The following is a 17804-nucleotide window of genomic DNA, read 5'->3' on the forward strand; positions in this document are numbered from 1 at the left end:
CTTCTTGAAGATATTGAAGAATTCTCATCTTCCAACACAATTGCCCAGACTATTTTATCAACTGTAAACTATGTTTGCATGTGCAACCTAAAAGTACTTTTCACCTCAAACGTTCACCCAGAAGTTAGTATGTTATATTTTTCTATTTCATAACCGGTTGAGCGTTGTGCAATTTTCATTGGTTTCATTGGTTGTGAAATAGTTGATGTCTGTATCACTATTGCTGCAGCAGCTGGACACACTTACTGCGTCCTTTCTCTGCAGCCAGTAGTTGAAGCTGCGGTTTCCCTTATCAGCCGACGGGTTGTTGAATCGAATCCCAGTCCCCCGTCTCTCAAGCAGACGAGACTTTGGAGCAGCGAGGGCAGTTTCACAGCAGGGGAGTTTTAACCCTCTGCCTAAATCTCTCTGGCAGGCGAAGTCAAAGAAAGACACAACTAGAATCTATAAACACATAAAGATGCATACATGCAGTGATGTTGAAAAGAAAAGGCTAAATCCCATGGCGTTTCAAACTCTCTCGGGGTCGTCATCTTCAGAAGTGTCGTGTTTTGGACAGCTCAGGCCCCCACAGAGCCGTGACCGAGTGAGTCTGTTGGTCTCCAGGCCGCCTGTCTGACAAGACCAACGCTTTTAACTGACATCTGGGCGTGCGGCAGTGAACACACTAGGGACACTGCAGCACTGGAAGTTTTGACGTTGGAGTGCGTTGCGTCTTCCTCAAACAGACAAAGGCTTCTTTGAAACAGTAATCAGTATAAAAAAAAAAGAAGCAAGACACAGACAAAACAAGGCTCTTTCCTTGTCTCTTTATATATGATATAAAACATACAGACAGGAGATGCATTCTCATTGCGCACCTGTGTAAAAAACAAAAATCACTTCATAACCCTGTGGCTACTTCAAATCACAACAATAGCACAGATAGAAAGATGCTTTTGTGAGTATATGCAGTCCTCAAATTTCCTTGTCCATGATTGTCAATTAAGGTATTTCCATTACGCCATTCAGGAGTCAGAGATATATGCTACGCCTTTCCAACAAGATAAGGGAAGAATATTAACACATACAGGCTAAACTGTCTGAAATAGAATATTGCTCAGTTTTTTTTGTTCTGTCATGATTTTAGCACAATATGGTTTGATTCAGCATCAATTAAAAGGCTTCACTCAGTGAGCAAAGTACACACGGGACTGTTGTATCTCAAAAGCTGAATGCGCTCAAAGTAGTCGTCAGTCAGGAAGTTTCTCTGTGAGGTGACCAGGTTGCCTTTCTGACTGAAGAGGCGCTGGACGGGGGCCGTGGACGGCAGCGTGGTGTTGTATTTAAGGAAAAGCTGCTTCATTCTGGGGAAGTCCTGAAGGCACTCTAGGCTCTTCCCTGTTCCTTCGACGTACTTGCGGATCTCGTCCATCGCCCCGCGCTGCTGGATCTGAATGGCGGGCTTCACGGACCCGTAGCTGAAGAAGTCGTCTTCCGACTCGATGGCCGACACATTCCGGCTGGTGTTTTCCTCGGTGATGCTGCCGGGGTCCACCAGGGACGCCTCCGTGGCGAGCAGGGTGCACATCTCCTCCCTGTCAGAGGCGGCCATCCACCACAAACGAAACTGCGGGGTTGTCGCCGTCGCGATCTTCGCCTCCGTGCTGGCGAACAGCTCCAGGAAGCGCACGTCGATGGCCACCACGATGGCGGCGATGACGTCCCCGAAGTAAGTGGCCGAATCCTTCTGCTCGTTCAACTTGTTCTTCAGACTGAGCACGGTCGGGATGACCAGCCCCAGGTAACACTTCTGCTCCGCTTGGAAAAGTTCGAGTGCGAAAGCGAGCGGGTGGAACACAGTCACGTACTCTTTGAGGAAGGCCATCTCCTCCGGCTGCAGGCGCGGGACCTCCAGGCGGGCGCACAGCTCGGTCAGCTCCCGCTCCGTGAGAGAGACGATCTTCTGGACAGCGCAGTACTCCACGTTCCAGCGTATGACAGCGGGCACCACCAGGGCCATCTTTCCTATCTCGTCTGCTGCATCCATGCCCACCTGGAGATGGTGGCATTTGCTCCACAGAGAGTACACCTTGGCCATTGTGCTGTAATGCAGCTGGCACATGGGCCCCTGCGACACCGCCTGCCAGAAATCCTCTGTGACGATCAGCTCCAGGGTGTGCGACGCACAGCGCTGCACGGTGGGCAGAAACAGGAGCATGTCCTGCTCCGGCTCGCCCTCCAGGACGGCGCTCACGTTCTCGTAGAAGCCGATGTCGTCGTCGCTGTCCGGGCTGTCCGTGGCGAACTCCTTAAACACACTGATGAAGGGGCTGCCGTTGTCCGTGACTGTGGTCTGAACTTTGCTCTCGATGTTGTACGCCACGTGGATGTCGTGTATCCGGCCGGCGATGGTGTCATGCGTGATCCGGCCCTGCAGCCGCGCAAACCCCAGGGCGGCGGATTTCCTCTCCAGAGTGCGTCTGTCGATCCAGTGGCAGGTCATCCCGAAGAAGCTCCTGCTGTTGGCCGTCCAGATGTCAGCCGTGGTGCACACGTACTGGATGCTGCTCAGCTTCGCCATCAGATCCTCCCGCATCCTGGAGAAACCCTGGTCCACCTTTGTAAACAAGGTCACCCTGTCCATGGACTTTAGCCCCTCAGTTAAGCCGGAAACCAGCTTCTTGAAGCCCGGTTGCTCCAGCACATAAAACGACTGGCAATCCTCCACGATGAAGTTGAAAATCAGCTCTTCGATCTTTGCCTGGGTCATGCACTTGGAGATGATTTCCGCTTTAAGCTTTTTGAGTTGGCAGTGCCTACTTTCCTCACCGTTGTGCTCCTCTTTCTTCCTCCCCCGCTTCACATCCGGCCTGGCTTCACAGCCCAAGTGGGTTCGCTGCAGGACAAAACACCAACAGGAGGGGAGTCATGTTAGTTATTGGAGATGTTCGGAGTTTCAATTAGTTTATAAACTTAACGTGCAAAGAAAAAAACACTCAAAATGCCACTTGTAAAATGATTGCTTTTCTTCAGCGAAGTAGAACGAACACAGAGCCTCCGGCGCCACGAGTTGGTAATCAACATGCGGCTACAATGTAACGTTATTTATCACGAGGTATCCATTCATTGCCTCTTTCGAGCGTCAACCTGACGGTTACGGGACATCATTACGGGGGAATGAATTAGTGTCACTTACGTCTAAATGCTTCTTTAGGTTTGACGTGGAGGTTTTCGACGTGGAGAGCAGATTAACCCTCGGCAGACATAGATTACACTGCACGATGATATTTTTTCCTTGATCTGCCTTGTACGTGAAATGGTGGCGATAACGCCAAGTATGCATGGCCGATTTGGTCTCGCCGCTGCTTTCATGGTGATCATCCATTTCGGACATGATCTCCACGGTCATCGACGTCTCGAAATATGATAAAAGTATCGTAATCCAATTTAGTAATCGTGATTACACGTAAAGTAACGATGGCGGTAGAGAAATCCTCACGAAAAGGGGCAGGCCTTTGTTCAGATTTTGCCCAGTAAGCGAACGAGGAGCGGACACTGTCATCACCGTTCATTTCCGGACATGCGCATTGAGAGTCTGCAAAACCCATTGAGCGGAATAGTACCGGTGGAGCGAGGCGCATGCGTCCCACGCACATGGGCGCTCTCACCATGACGTCACTGTCCGCTCCTTGTGGCTTTTACTCGCATTCACTTGAAGTACTTTTACCAGCGTTTCCTTTTTCTCAAGCGCTGCTGCGCGTTGACGCCACCGTGCGGGCAGCGGAAGTCACAACGTTTTAATTGATACGTTGAAACAAAACCATGCAGTTCAGTTTTAATTTGATAGAGATTTAAAATGTAATAAATAAACGGCCAGTTGAGCAGCGATTACAAAAAACAGCCATACTGTCAATTAGTCAGGAACAAAGAAATCAAATTAACATTACTTTTCCTTATCTATCACAGTTGTATATATTATTTTTTTAAAAGGCAAAAAGAACAACAACAAATTTTGAGTTGCACATTTTCCTGGCTGGTTTAACAGGCTTATTCTTTCACTAAATGAAAACACTGCAGCTGACAGTTCTCAAACTGTTATTATAAACATCTGTATAGCATTTAATTAAAGTGTGTGCTCCTCTGACTACTACTTCACTTTGATTATTTTGATTCCCTGTGCATAATAATGTTTGTGCAGAGTTTTACACAATAATGATGTTTTCGCCTTTTGTAGGTGTCCTCCAGCAGTTTGATTTGTGAAAGCTGTTCTTTCTATAAATGTGACATTTACACTAATTTGACAAACACAACATTTTGCCAATTCTTAGATAGACTGCAGGGTGAAATTACCCAGCCTGGCAATACCATCAAGAGAGGGTTTCTATCAGCCAGAGGCACCTTGCCAGTCGAATCTATCCAATAAAGTGTTTCCCTGAGATCAAACCCTTCCACCTGGCTCAGAAATGCATTTAGCATGTCTTTAATCCAGTTGGCATGAATGGTGTTTCTATTCGCATGTTTAATAAACCAATTTGTCAGCTATGTGTTCAAAGTCATAGCAGGAGAAATACTTTGTGTGAAGCATGGAGATTTTGTAAGTTATTCACATGCTTTATATTTTCCTCACTAGGGATATTTCCCCTCAAAATTGTATGCCACATTATTCACTTTACTTTATTTATTGTATTTTGCTTTAGTGAGACACACATTGCCATGCCCACCGGACTTATCTTTCTTTCTATCTATCACTATTTACTTTCAGCATCCTCTCCTGGTTTGTTCTTGGGAAATCAGATGAACCTGCAGTGATTTGCAGTGTGCTGTGTGATAACACCATGCAGCTCACCACACATCTAATTGCTTTTTTAATGCTCTGTTCAGCAGGGGGATGGTTATCTGGCGTTAGTGCACCACAGAGAAGGACCGTTGGGTCAAAACCTCTTATCAGGTCTCACTCCAACCCCCATCCTCATGCATGTGGCGGCTGACAGAGAGTTTGGTATAGCTTCTGAATTCACTGGAGTGTCCAAATGGCTCAGTTGAGAGACAGGTTGTTTGGCTAAATAACATTTCCCCAAAGATTCCACATGTTTTACATGTATTAGTGGTTCAATTTTAAATTGTAATGTGACAGGGATTTTTCTTTCTTTCTTTAATCAACAGCACCTCCATTGGTTAGATTTGGGCAGGGTGGGGTCTCACTTCAGAGCCACTGACGTAGTTCTATCCGATTTTGACAGCGGCGCAGTCTGTGTGTAGGGACAGAGAAAAGAGTTTTGAGACCAAGATAAAGAGGTAAAAACAGAAGACTGAAGTGGTGAAGAGGTTTAAAGTGTTATTCAGTGACACACGATGTTGCGCTCGTGCTGTCTTGCGCGCTTCAAACCTGTGTGGAGCTTCTGGGTTGGGCACAACTGGTGTTCTCTCACAGCCACAGCTGCAATCAGTTGGTTTTGAGCATCAGGTGAGCTTTTCAGACAATATTCCTGCTTCTTCTTTTTTAGCCGGGGAGCAGAGAGAGTGGACGCGCCCAAAACCTAAAAGTATGACCAAAGCATCCGCGCCCTGACGCGCTCCGGTGAGCGCATGTTGGACCGGTGAGGGTGTGGACGAGTATGAAGCGCCATGGGTTGGTGTGACCGCGGGGTTCAAACGCTGCTGGCCACCGTAGGGGCTTTTGCTGCCTTCAGCCTGATGACCATCGCCATCGGCACGGACTACTGGCTCTATTCGCGGGCGTACATCTGCAACAGCACCAATGCAACCACAGACGAGACCCAGTCACAGCCCAGAACCAAGAAGGGCGACCTCACCCACTCTGGGCTGTGGAGAATCTGTTGCATTGAAGGTAAGCCACGTCGTACGCCGGGGCTCTGCATGGCAATGTAATATAGAATAAACGGCCCTCTATTCCTTTCCTACAAATAGTTTGACTTTTCTCTCTTTTTTTAAATATTTGTGTACGAGGAGGACTCTTTTTATTTCTTGGTGCCCACAAAAGGACGCACTCCCTTTACGCACGCCAAATGTGTCAATCGGGAGTTGAAACAAAAAAATCATACCTTTGGAACAACTTTCAGAGGTTATAGGTCAGATGGAGAAAGCGTCGATACGTCCACTTACGGATTTTAACAATTAAATAAGGACCTAAGCGACTCAAGCAGTCTGCCAACTGTTACACCGCATTGTTCAAGCCCACCACACAATAAACACGGCCGTGTTACAGTCTGCAATGAGTTGCCAAGCCGGCGCGTCGGAGCCCATTCACATTGAAGCCAGGAAATGTGCGCGCTTGTTCGTCTTCATTCATGTCTTTGTATCCGAGGCTGTTGCTCGGCAACATCCCCGAAATTGCTATGGAAACATGCCCGTTGATTAAAAATAGATGACTCTGAGTTCACGTCATGTCCAAGCAAATAGAAAATATGTTTTATATTTTATATATATATATATATATATATATATATATATATATATATATATATATATATATATATATATATATATATATATTATATATATATTTATTTTATATTTGCTTCCCTTTGGAGAGTGTTTTTGAACCATTTTACGCATTTGGTGTTTGAGAAGCTACGCCGGCCGTGACGTCTCACTTCAGAGGCAGACAGACTCTTCCATTGACCAATTCCTGCCGGCCACCCCTTGACTTCTCGCCTCAGTTATCAGTGAGTTAGTCGATGACCGGATGGATTTCTTCATAACGCAGAGATTGATGGAAATAAATAAATTAGAGCGAAAAAAAAACAAGACTGACATATCTTCTAAATTGGTTTAGATATGTGTTTAAAATATAGTCTACAATACAGTCAAAATTTGGTTTTCCGTTGAAATATACATTATGCATGTCATGTGACACTCTATCCAAAAACATGATTTTATTTTTTAGTTAGTCTCCAGAATAAGGCATTTGGCTATAGCCCCAGGCAGAAGAGGTGGGGTAAACACAGCACATGATGTGCTCCAGCAGAGCTACTATAAACGTGACACACAGCTTGTTGTCATTTCTGACACCTTCTCACAACAGAAGGAAACAGAAACGTGTTTTTTTCTTTCATGCATCTTATGTTGACCGTGGATATTGTCAGAGTTTTTTCATTATTATTGACTGCTAGATTTTTTAAATAATTTAAAAAAAGGTGTCTAAATCTGTTTTGTTTTTTGAAATACTACAACAGCAGCTGAATGTATTTCACTTTGTCCCACATAAAGAAAAATCAAATAATTGCCTTTCTAAAAATCTGATTAAATGTCCGGTCAGGTGCCTTTTAATATTTGCAGTTGATTCTGTAGATGAGTTCGCCTTTATTCCCTTTTTTAAGGCTTAATGTCATCAGAGCCCACATACAGGGAGCAGTCATCAATGATAAAACAGTTTTTGCTCGTCCTGTGGTGACGATGGACGCTTTAGACACATGCAAAGCACACACTGGTGTGTTATGACACTTGCCATTTACTGAGAGGCATGCTTAGCTGGGTGCCTGTCTTTGATGTGGACAGACTGCAGTGTAACATATATATATATATATATATATATATATATATATATATATATATATATATATATATATATATATATATATATATATACATCCTCCAACTAAGACCCCAAGAAATGAAAACACATTTGAAATGCCAACCAACAAATATGTCGAGCATGATTTCCCATCAGTGCAGTGGATTAATGACAGTAGATGTTAATGAGGTTGAGACTTCTTTTTTAATTAATAATTTGCTAATTTCAAAGGCCATGCTCATCATACAATTCTCTCCAGGGTTAATAGTTGCACCTCTGTGCCTCTGCTTAAAAAAACACAAACTGCTGGACGGTGGTTCTGTTGTCATGGAGACTCATAAGTATAGTGGAGAAAACAAGGAAGGGAGGCTCAACCCCCCCGCCTCCCTCCACACGCACGCACACACACACACACACACCCCTCCGGTCATCATGACCAAACACACTGGGTTATTGACCAGGACGGGTGTGTATCACAGCTACTGGGGGAAACATCACCACGTTCATGAACAGATTATAGAGACAACATGTCTTTCTCTCAGCGACAGCAAGTTGCTGCAGCACACGCAGCACAACCGGATAATGAATGTGTTGTAGGGTTTCTAGTGGTCTTGCTCAACAGGCGGCACCTCCTCTCCCGCAGGCCTGCAGTTAGGATGCAGCATGAGGCTGTGAGGTCAGCGCAACCCTCATTTATACAATACTAAACAGCTGTTTGTTTTTTCTGCTGTGTTTGTTTGCCCACGTAAGTGTTGTGAGAGCAGCACTAAGTGCGCCTAATTTGCATCAGGATCTGTAATGCAGCAGAGGCTTCCTTATGTGTGACTTGAGTAAATAAAACTAATTCTGAGGATGATAAATAATCCAATTAGCAGGTGCTTATTTACAGTGAACATCCCAGCTGGCGGTGTGTTGGTGTGAGTGGCGAGGCATGGGGGACAGTGGAAGTGTGTTTGAGAGGAGGGTTTTGTTTAGGTGCTGTGGAGCAGGTCACTTTGGCTTTTCCACTATGCTCCACAAGTCTGTAATTAAAACGTGACAACTGAGAAGCCAAGTGGGGGCACTAATTACCCAGCATGCCCCAACATCCACCTCGCCACTCCATCCCCCTCTCGTCTGCTCGGTTTGCTCTCTCTCTTCTCACCTCTCTTTAGACTGACCTCCTCCTTTCTCATCATTCTTTTATCTGCTTCATTCTACTTTTTTAATGAACCCTCTTAATACTCTCAAGCCCATCCATCCATCCATTATCAGCCGCTTATCCGAGGTCGGGTCGCGGTGGCAGCCAGCCCAGCAGGCCGACCCAGGCTTCTCTCTCACCCGCAACACTTTCCAGCTCATTCTGGGGGATCCCGAGGCGTTCCAAGGCCAGCCGGGAGATATAATCCCTCCAGCGTGTCCTCGGTCTTCCCCGGGGTCTCCTACCAGTTGGACGTGCCTGGAAAACCTCTAATGGGAGGCGTCCAGGAGGCATCCTGACTAGATGCCCGAACCACCTCAGCTGACTCCTTTCGACACGAAGGAGCAGCGACTCGACTCCAAGCTCCCCCCTGATGTCCGAGCTCCTTACCCTATCTCTAAGGCTGAGCCCGGCCACCCTACGGAGAAAGCTCATTTCGGCCGCTTGTATCCGAGATCTCGTTCTTTTGGTCACGACCCAGAGTTTGTGACCATAGGTGAGGGTTGGAACGTAGACCGACCAGTAAATGGAGAGCTTCGCCTTCCGGCTCAGCTCCCTCTTCACCAAGACGGACCAGTACAGTGCCTGTTTTACTGCTGCAGCCGCACCGATCCGCCTGTCGATCTCCCGCTCCACCTTACCCTCACTCATGAACAAGACCCCGAGATACTTGAACTCCTTCACTTGGGGTAGGCAGTTTGTCCCCACCTGGAGGGAGCAATCCACCGGTTTCTGGCAGAGCACCATGGCCTCAGATTTGGAGGTGCTAACTCTCATCCCTGCCGCTTCACACTCGGCTGCAAAACGCCCCAGTGAATGCTGGAGGTTACGGTCCGAGGAGGCAAACAGGACCACATCATCCGCGAACAGCAGAGAGGCGATCCCGAGACTCCCGAACCGGATCCTCTCCGCCCCCTGGCTGCGCCTAGATATCCTGTCCTTGAAGGTCACGAACAGGACCGGTGATAAAGGGCAGCCCTGGCGGAGGCCAACACCCACCGGGAACGTGTCTGACTTATTACCGAGGATATGAACACAGCTCCTACTGCAAGCGTACAGAGACCGGATGGCCCGTGCCAACGGGTCCGGCACCCCATACTCCCGCAGCACCCCCCACAAAAACCCCCGAGGGACCCGGTCGAAAGCCTTCTCCAAGTCTACAAAGCACATGTAGACTGTTTGGGCGAACTCCCAGGACCCCTCCAGTAGTCTTGCAAGGGTAAAGAGCTGGTCCACTGTTCCACGACCGGGACGGAATCCGCACTGCTCGTCTTGAATCTGAGGTTCGACAAGCGGTCGGAGCCTCCTTTCCAGCACCCCGGTCTGCCAGTCCATGGGCACTGTTCCCGACCCCCATGCGACACTGAAAAGGCGTGTCAACCAAGACAGCCCAACAATGTCCAGCGCTTTCAGCATCTCAGGGCGGATCTCATCCACCCCTGGCGCCTTGCCACCAAGGAGCTTTTTGACTACCTTAGCGACCTCTGCCAGGGATATGGGTGAAACCACCCCAAAGTCTTCCGGCGCTGCCCCCTCTCCGGGGGACATGTTGGCCGGGTTTAGGAGTTCCTTAAAGTGCTCTTCCCACCGCCCGACGATGTCCTCAGTCCGGGTCACTAGTCCTCTTCAATGAAGTTTGTTTGTGTCAATAGCAGGCATGTTGACAGATATTAAAGGGACATTTTGACATTTTGGGAAACAGACTTTCTTGCCCAGAGAGATGGTCGATCACCCCTCTACATATAAAGCTCCCATCAGCAGCCATCTAGCTTAGCTTAGCATGAAGAGAGGAAGCAGAAGAAAACATCTATCCTCCATCCGACCAAAGGAAACATAAATCTGTCTGGTTGCACACATACAATGGTGACTTGTCATTTTGATGTATCTGTCAGTTATTCAGTGAGCTTTAGAGGTGCTGGTAGACAGATGCTGTTCCCTTTGGACAGAGCCAGGCTCGCTGTCTCTCCCTTTCCAGTCTTTATCCTCGGCTAAGCTAACTGGCTGCTTGGTAACTTAATATGTACCGCACAAACATTAAAGCATCGACCTTCTCATCTAACTCTCAGCAAGAAACATTGTGTTTCCGAAAACATTTTTATTTATTTACCTAAACTTTTAATTGGCCAAAAGTAGCACGGCTCTCTTGATTCATACTTGACTTCATATTGCTCATTGCTTTAAGTTGTTTCATCCCTTTACCATCAATTCTGCAATTGGTAAAAACAACTTCAAAACGAGGCGGTTGTTTGAGATAAAGATTAGGATTATTTGTAAAACTTGAAGACGGCAGAAATAAAGGGAAGTATTCTCAATCAGTAGCAATCTGCATTGATTACATTTATATGCAACAGGAATTTTATAATGTTATACTACCAGAATGAGACTGGAAATAGGAAACTATACCCCAACCTGTCATGTGTTTTCCTTGTTTGCAGTTTTCAATTATTATATCCTATTTTATTTTGGTATGCTCACCTTTGTGTCTCATTTCACATCAATCTGCCCTCGTGTGTTTCCCACCTTCGTAAACGTCTGCCTGATTGTCCCTCGTTATCACTCTCCCTTAATGGTGTGCTCAGTCTATCTGCTCTCCTTTGTCTGTGCCAGTTAATCTTCTCTGTTTAAGTGAGCTCCCCTTGTGTTATTCATAGTGTTCATCAGTTTATCCCTTGCCAGTTGCTTGCTTTGTTTGCCTCTCGTCTAAACGCTGTTTTCCAGTCAAGACTTTTACTTTTACAAGTCGTCCTCTTTCTGCTCGTACCAGTTTGCGTCACAGTGAAACACTGGAGCAGCGATAGCTGATAGCTGGCGGGTGTGCAGGTGAACACAGATCCAGGTAGATGGCTGGACAGGAACCACACGCACAAACACAGAGGGACCAACAGGGGACATGGCAGGAGGAGAACGGCTGTGACAGAAGCAGAGCTGTGTTGGAAGAAATCGCTGCATGGTGACAGTTTAATTAACCAACTGTCTTGTCCAACCTGGGCGGAAATGAGGAGGGTTTTGTTTCATTACACATTGCTTTTATACTCCATCCTGGCATTCCCTGGTCCCAAAGTAATAAACACATTTGTCACTAAGACTTGGTGACTCGTACATGCATTTGATGTCAAGCCAGAGTAGCAGGGCTCTTATCCGTGTACAGCTCAAACAATCCCAGCTGCTGTAAACCTATACATACGATATTCAAGTCACTTTTGATTGGCTTATTCATCAATCTCTTTGCAAAGCTACTGAAGCGTGAAAACTGGAAAGTGGAGCTCGTTTTCATGTTAAACTGCTCTGAAGACACCAGCGTCAAGCGTTGAACTCGGTCAGACAATGCTATTGGTGTATTCCGCTGAGGCAGCTCCCTTATTGGCTAAGCAGCGTTAATGCAAAAATAATGAAGACGTCCATCATCCTTTTGCCAGTGGCACCACAGCTGCTCCCAGTACAGTTAGCGTGTGTTTGTATGTTGCCTGCGTGCTTACATGTGCTCGTGTTGGCAGTCATACTGTTAAGTGTATATACAATGACATCGTCAGAAGCATCGTTGGAGATTGTTTATGTAAATTAGCTTATTAAAGGCTAACGGGTTGCAATGGAGAGGAGGAGGATATGCTAAGCATGGGGCTTTTCAACTCCAGTCAGGCCCAGGGAACCCATTAGTTCCCATGTAATGTGTTGACTATGTAAGATTGATTCTCAATCACCTTGTAACATCCCTACAAATTTGTGGATGTGCACTTTTGTTATAAATCAGAGGACCAGCTGTGTGTCTGTCTGGCAAACCTTTACTTGTCCTTTCAGTTTTACAGTCTTTACTGCACAACATTCTGCTCTGACTGAGTCCCTCTTTATTGTGGCCTCCTATCTTTTATTTCATCCCCATCATTCCTCTGCTGCCTGCGCTTCTGTTTCATTTCCTTGTACCTTCTTTCCGCGTTTAATCTCCGCTTCCTCCTTCCCTCCCAGCTAGTCAGTATTCAGACTTTATTTCATTACATGAAGCGTCCAGCTTACAGCCTGAACACACACACGCACACACACACACACACACACACACACACACACACACACACACACACACACACACACACACACACACACACACACACACACACACACACACACACACACACAGGAGACAAGACAGAGGCGTCAGACTGGCTGGGGTCTGAACTCAGGGAAAATATTGTGAACAAGTCAAAACTAATAGCTTTTTGTATTCACAGTGAAATATGTGTTTTTGTGGGTGCATGTATAAAATCAGTGACAGGCTCTGGTGCTGCATATGATTTAGTTTTTATACAGCAATTAACAGAACAGCCAAGGTGTCTGTGTTTTTTATATCTTTCTTGAGCTAACCACAAGAGCTGGATGTGTTGTTTTTTTCACAAGGCACAAAGTCTCACATCGCTGCTTAAAATACCAAAGCTTTTTTTTCCCATCAGCCACTAGACACAGAAACTTGTGCTCCATATCCGCTGACGGATTTGATGCTAATTAATTTGATCTCCCTTATTAAGCAGCAGACCTAGTTAATGGAAGCAAGCGTGCCCTTAAAAGCTGGATGATGGATGATGGCTGTTGACCCTTGGGCACCTGGGAAATGGAGTTGACAGGTGTCTGTCGGCGACCAACACAGTCAGTTAATGGGATGGTTGACATTTATATGATGGTCGGTCAGCTCTCCTCTCTGATGCCTGTTAGACCATGAGAGATGAATAGAGGCCTTTGTATTTTTAAAGTGTGATAAGTAAAAGTATGAATTGCTTACAGAGAAAGGCAAAGCTTAGCTGAGATTCCTCGCTCTTTCTACCAAACAGTGGTTGTTCAATCATAGATGTCTTAACGAGGTAATGTGCAATAGATTTGAGTGAGAGAGACACTTTGCATTTAAAGTGGTTTGAAGGATAGTTTCCTCTTCCTTTTCCCTCCCAAAATCAAAAACACAATGGCAAATGTGTTTAAAAAGTGTCTTTATCTGCCCAAACGTTTTGTCTGGCTGACTATAAGTCATAGCCAAAAAAGGGCATGCACTTTGAAAATAGTAAGTTAAAGCGGCCAAACAGGGTTATCAAAACCACCTGTGTGTAATACCTAATTTCAGTGTTTGGTCATTTGCTTTGTTATCCGTGCCTAGGTGCCCCGCATCCTATTGTGAGTTATTCTTCTATTCCCAGCTTGTTTTTCCCAGCCTCATCAGTTTTTCTGCATTTGTGTTTAAGTTGTCATATTAACAGTATAAATAGCACTTGCCCGACTGTGGTCTTTATGCCAACCGTTGCCTGAACAGAAGACAAAGTTAAGTTAAAGTAATCTGAAGGGCTGTGTTTCCCTTTCCACGTCTTGCTGCTCCCGTTGTCTCTTCTTTCTCAAGACGCAGTACTGTTGAGACATGAAAAATAACTAGAAGGGACAGAAGTTTTGCGTCCCGAGGTTCTGGAGCCTGAGGAAATAAGGCTGTCTGAGTTTGGTATTATTAGTTGTTCTCTCTGTAAAGCACTTCATACTTTGTTTTATAGTACACTATACATTAATAATAATATGTTGTTTACGATAAGTGATTTTCCAGTCCTTCCTCTTTCATCAGAGACAAGAGCATGGAAGCATCTTACTCCAGCAGACAGAGTTTAACACATTTAGGTTGTTTGGTCTCAATTGAAACCAACTGGATTTTGATGGATTGACATCAAAAGTCAAACCCCTATCAAATAAATCCGGTATAACTTCATTTTGTTGTTGTTTGAACAGCATATATACTGCATATTAGACTTTTATAGCACCGTAGGGACTGTAATCCATCATTAACATGGAGACTTTCTCTTTTCTTGTCTCGCAGGCATCAATCAGGGCAGCTGTTACAGAATCAACCATTTCCCTGATGACAACGACTACGACACAGACAGCTCTGAATACCTGCTGCGTAAGTGCTCCCCACTCGTCCTCTTTGTCTGGCCTTTATCTTTCCTTTATTTTTAAGGGGATGCAGGAAGTCCATTGACCTTCAGCGTCTTTTCTTTGGTTCTGAGAACAGTCTCCAAACAGCCAATACTCTTTTGTAGAGAGATTGATGAAACAAACTCATTCAGTAAGACAGCCTTTAAACGTTTTCTGCAGAGCACAACCCATGATATGTATTTTCTATTGTCTGTCTGGATGTCTGACTTCTCTTGCAAATGATTTTATAGCAGTCATAGTTTTAAGTTGACTTTCATACAGTAATTAAATGTTCCTTACTTGCTAATTAATTAGCTTTAACCCCACAATAGATATGGCGACATAAAGCTGAGACAAAAAAGGAGCTCAATATTTATTTTTTTACTAAGAACCGAAGACATAAGAAGTGTAAAATGACTATACCATTTGCAGCGCAAGCATCCGATATTATAATAATAATAATAATAATGATAATAATAATTAATTACTTTGAGTGATGCTGGTGCAGGATCAGCAGCTTATTGGCATTTCCCCTCATTTCTTTTTACATGAAGCATATTGTGAGCTCTGCTCACCGCGAGATAGATTTGTTTACACTGAACTGTAGCATGTTGAATCCTTGTTAAAACCAGATTAAACCATTCTGCTGCTTGTAAAATGTCAAGGTATTTTTCGGTAAGCTCTGATTAAAAATGGCAATAAAAAGCTCCCACATAGACCGTGATTAGTTCGCTATAACATTGGGATAGTCAAACAGCAAAAGACCTTCATTTAAGGCCCAGACAATTCGGTATCTGCCTAATATGTGGAGAAGAACAAAGAAGATTTATCAGACTTTGGACGAAGTTCAAACTTCAAAGGAAGGCTTCACAAAAGACTTTACAATTGAGTAAGCTCATCCATCCTTGGAAACTTGTAAAATGACTCAGTGATTAATTTCTGCGGAGGTGATAGTCAGTGAGAGCTCTTGCTACATCCTGCAGCCGACTAGCAAAGCTTTGTCACAAGTTGAAGCCACTAAGTATAAATGATGAAGGTGTAGACTGGATAGATGAGGCCTCCACAGTGAAAATGCAACTACCACAATTTATTTTCCTGTCAATCTATTATTGTTGTATTTTGATGTATATGAATTGCTTCACAATTTGCTTCATTGGGTGATTGTATTAATATTTTATTAACGGGTCTTTTTGTTGTCCTATCAAATATTGGGTAATGAATTGTGTTAAAACCATTTAACCCAGTTATCAATCATGCCATGTCCCTCCTCCTCCGTCCCTGCAGGTATAGTTCGCGCCTCCAGCGTGTTCCCTATCCTCAGCACCATCCTGTTGATGCTCGGCGGGCTGTGTGTCGGGGTGGGCCGAGTCTACAACAAGACCAACACCGTCCTCCTCAGCGCCGGCATTCTCTTTGTAGCTGCAGGTGAGCTGGAGGATTACTCTTGTCTGTCGGGCTCCCAGTGAGGAGCAATCATTTAGGGGCTGCATGTTGATGTGATCACATACTGTACTTCATCAAAGGCAATGCAATCATGAAGATGACTTCAACTCCCCGCTGGTAAAGGTCAGGATCTCCATTCATCACACACAAGGGATCAGGACACATGTGATTAAGGGTCTCGGTGGTGATGAGAGTGCCATCATTGTTAGTGGTATAGTCATAGATGACTTTGTCAGTTGTGTCCCCACTATTTCATCCACGCCATCCCTTCTCCCTCTTTCCATTCTTTGTTTCTGTCTCTCAGGTCTGAGCAACATAATTGGCATCATCGTCTACATCTCCAGCAATGCAGGAGACCCGAGTGATAAACGAGACGACGACAGGAAGTACACTTACTCCTACGGCTGGTCGTTCTATTTTGGCGCCCTCTCCTTCATCGTGGCCGAAACGGTTGCTGTCCTCGCCGTCAACATCTACATTGAGAGAAACAAGGAAGTTCGCTGGCTGGCGCGGCGCGAGTTCATCCGTTCACTCTCTTCCTCGTCGCCGTACTCCAGGATACCCAGCTTCCGGTACCGCCGACGGGCGTCGCAGGCCAGCTCTCATTCGACGGAGGCGTCGCGGGAGAACTCGCCGGGGGCCGGTCTGAAGGGGATGCCATCGTCTGGCGGGCCAATGGACGAGCTGTCCATGTACGCGCTTGCGAGGAACAGTGTGACGGACAACACGTACAGCCCCGAACACGACGGGGCCGCTGATTTCCTCCAGGTCCATAACTGTTTCCCCAATGATTTAAAGGACGGGGTGAATCGCAGGACCACGCCAGTGTGAGAGGCACGTCAGAGGTTCACCTGGAAGCGGAAGAACATGAAAGAATGAGAGATCAGTGGGCTAATCTGTTGGAGCCCAGGAACTTGTGATAGCCTGCCATCTTATAGAGGCACATTTTTAGGAGAGGCTGTCCTTGTTGAAAGGACCTGAAAGGAGAAGAGAGGACACTCAGCTGGATGGAAGATGAGCCAATTATCATAGCCTGAGAACCATTTATCTGCTTTTAGAGACCATCAAAGCATAATAGATTGTCATTGTGTACACTGTGCTGTAGCTGAGTCCAACCCTTGTTTGTGTAATTGTCACTAAACATTGTGGGTGTGACATGTTGAGATGTGTCAATCTGCAGTTCTCTACCTGTACATTATTCAACAAGGTGCTAAATTAAATGTACTCTTCAACTTTAAAGTGTTCCATTTGTATGTATGCATATACATTGTGGACCCTTCTCTAAAGTGTATATTGTGTCAACATAACCAGTTCGGTATTGCCTTATACTCAAATCAAAGGTTTGAAACGGGTCTCTCTCTCTCTCTCTCTCTCTCTCTCTCTCTCTCTCTCTCTCTCTCTCTCTCTCTCTCACTTTATCTCTCTCTCTCTCTCTCTCTCTCTCTCTCTCTCTCTATGGAACTGTTCTTGTGTCCTGCAGACTAATGTATGGCCTTTTAAACAAACTCTATTTCTAAAGAGTGTGGTTTGGGAGTGAGTGTCTTCACAAATGGTTGAGTTGTAATGTATTGAGTGTTTAGTATTTGAGCGGTTTGTACAAGTTGACCGTCTTATCCTCCAAACAATGCAAAATGTTTGGTCTCCCTCGTCGTCTCATCCATATTCTTCTTTGACATTTGTGACGAAATGTCAGTTTTCTCTCTTCAATGGCCCCTTTTTATTCGCTTCCATATCAGT

General features: G+C 45.4%; 1 protein-coding gene across 1 annotated transcript; it reads left to right on the plus strand.

Moving 5' to 3' along the window:
• Window positions 1-5607: 5607 nt before the first annotated feature.
• On the plus strand, window positions 5608-16898 carry cacng4b (calcium channel, voltage-dependent, gamma subunit 4b; the record flags this gene model as incomplete). The annotated part of the gene is made up of 4 exons (XM_079232988.1): window positions 5608-5830; window positions 14527-14610; window positions 15909-16049; window positions 16372-16898. 4 exons carry the CDS (start codon window positions 5608-5610, stop codon window positions 16896-16898), a joined length of 975 nt encoding a protein of 324 aa, XP_079089114.1.
• Window positions 16899-17804: the final 906 nt, after the last annotated feature.

Source organism: Taurulus bubalis, assembly GCF_910589615.1.
Source record: "Taurulus bubalis genome assembly, chromosome: 17".
Taxonomy (NCBI): Eukaryota; Metazoa; Chordata; class Actinopteri; order Perciformes; family Cottidae; genus Taurulus; species Taurulus bubalis.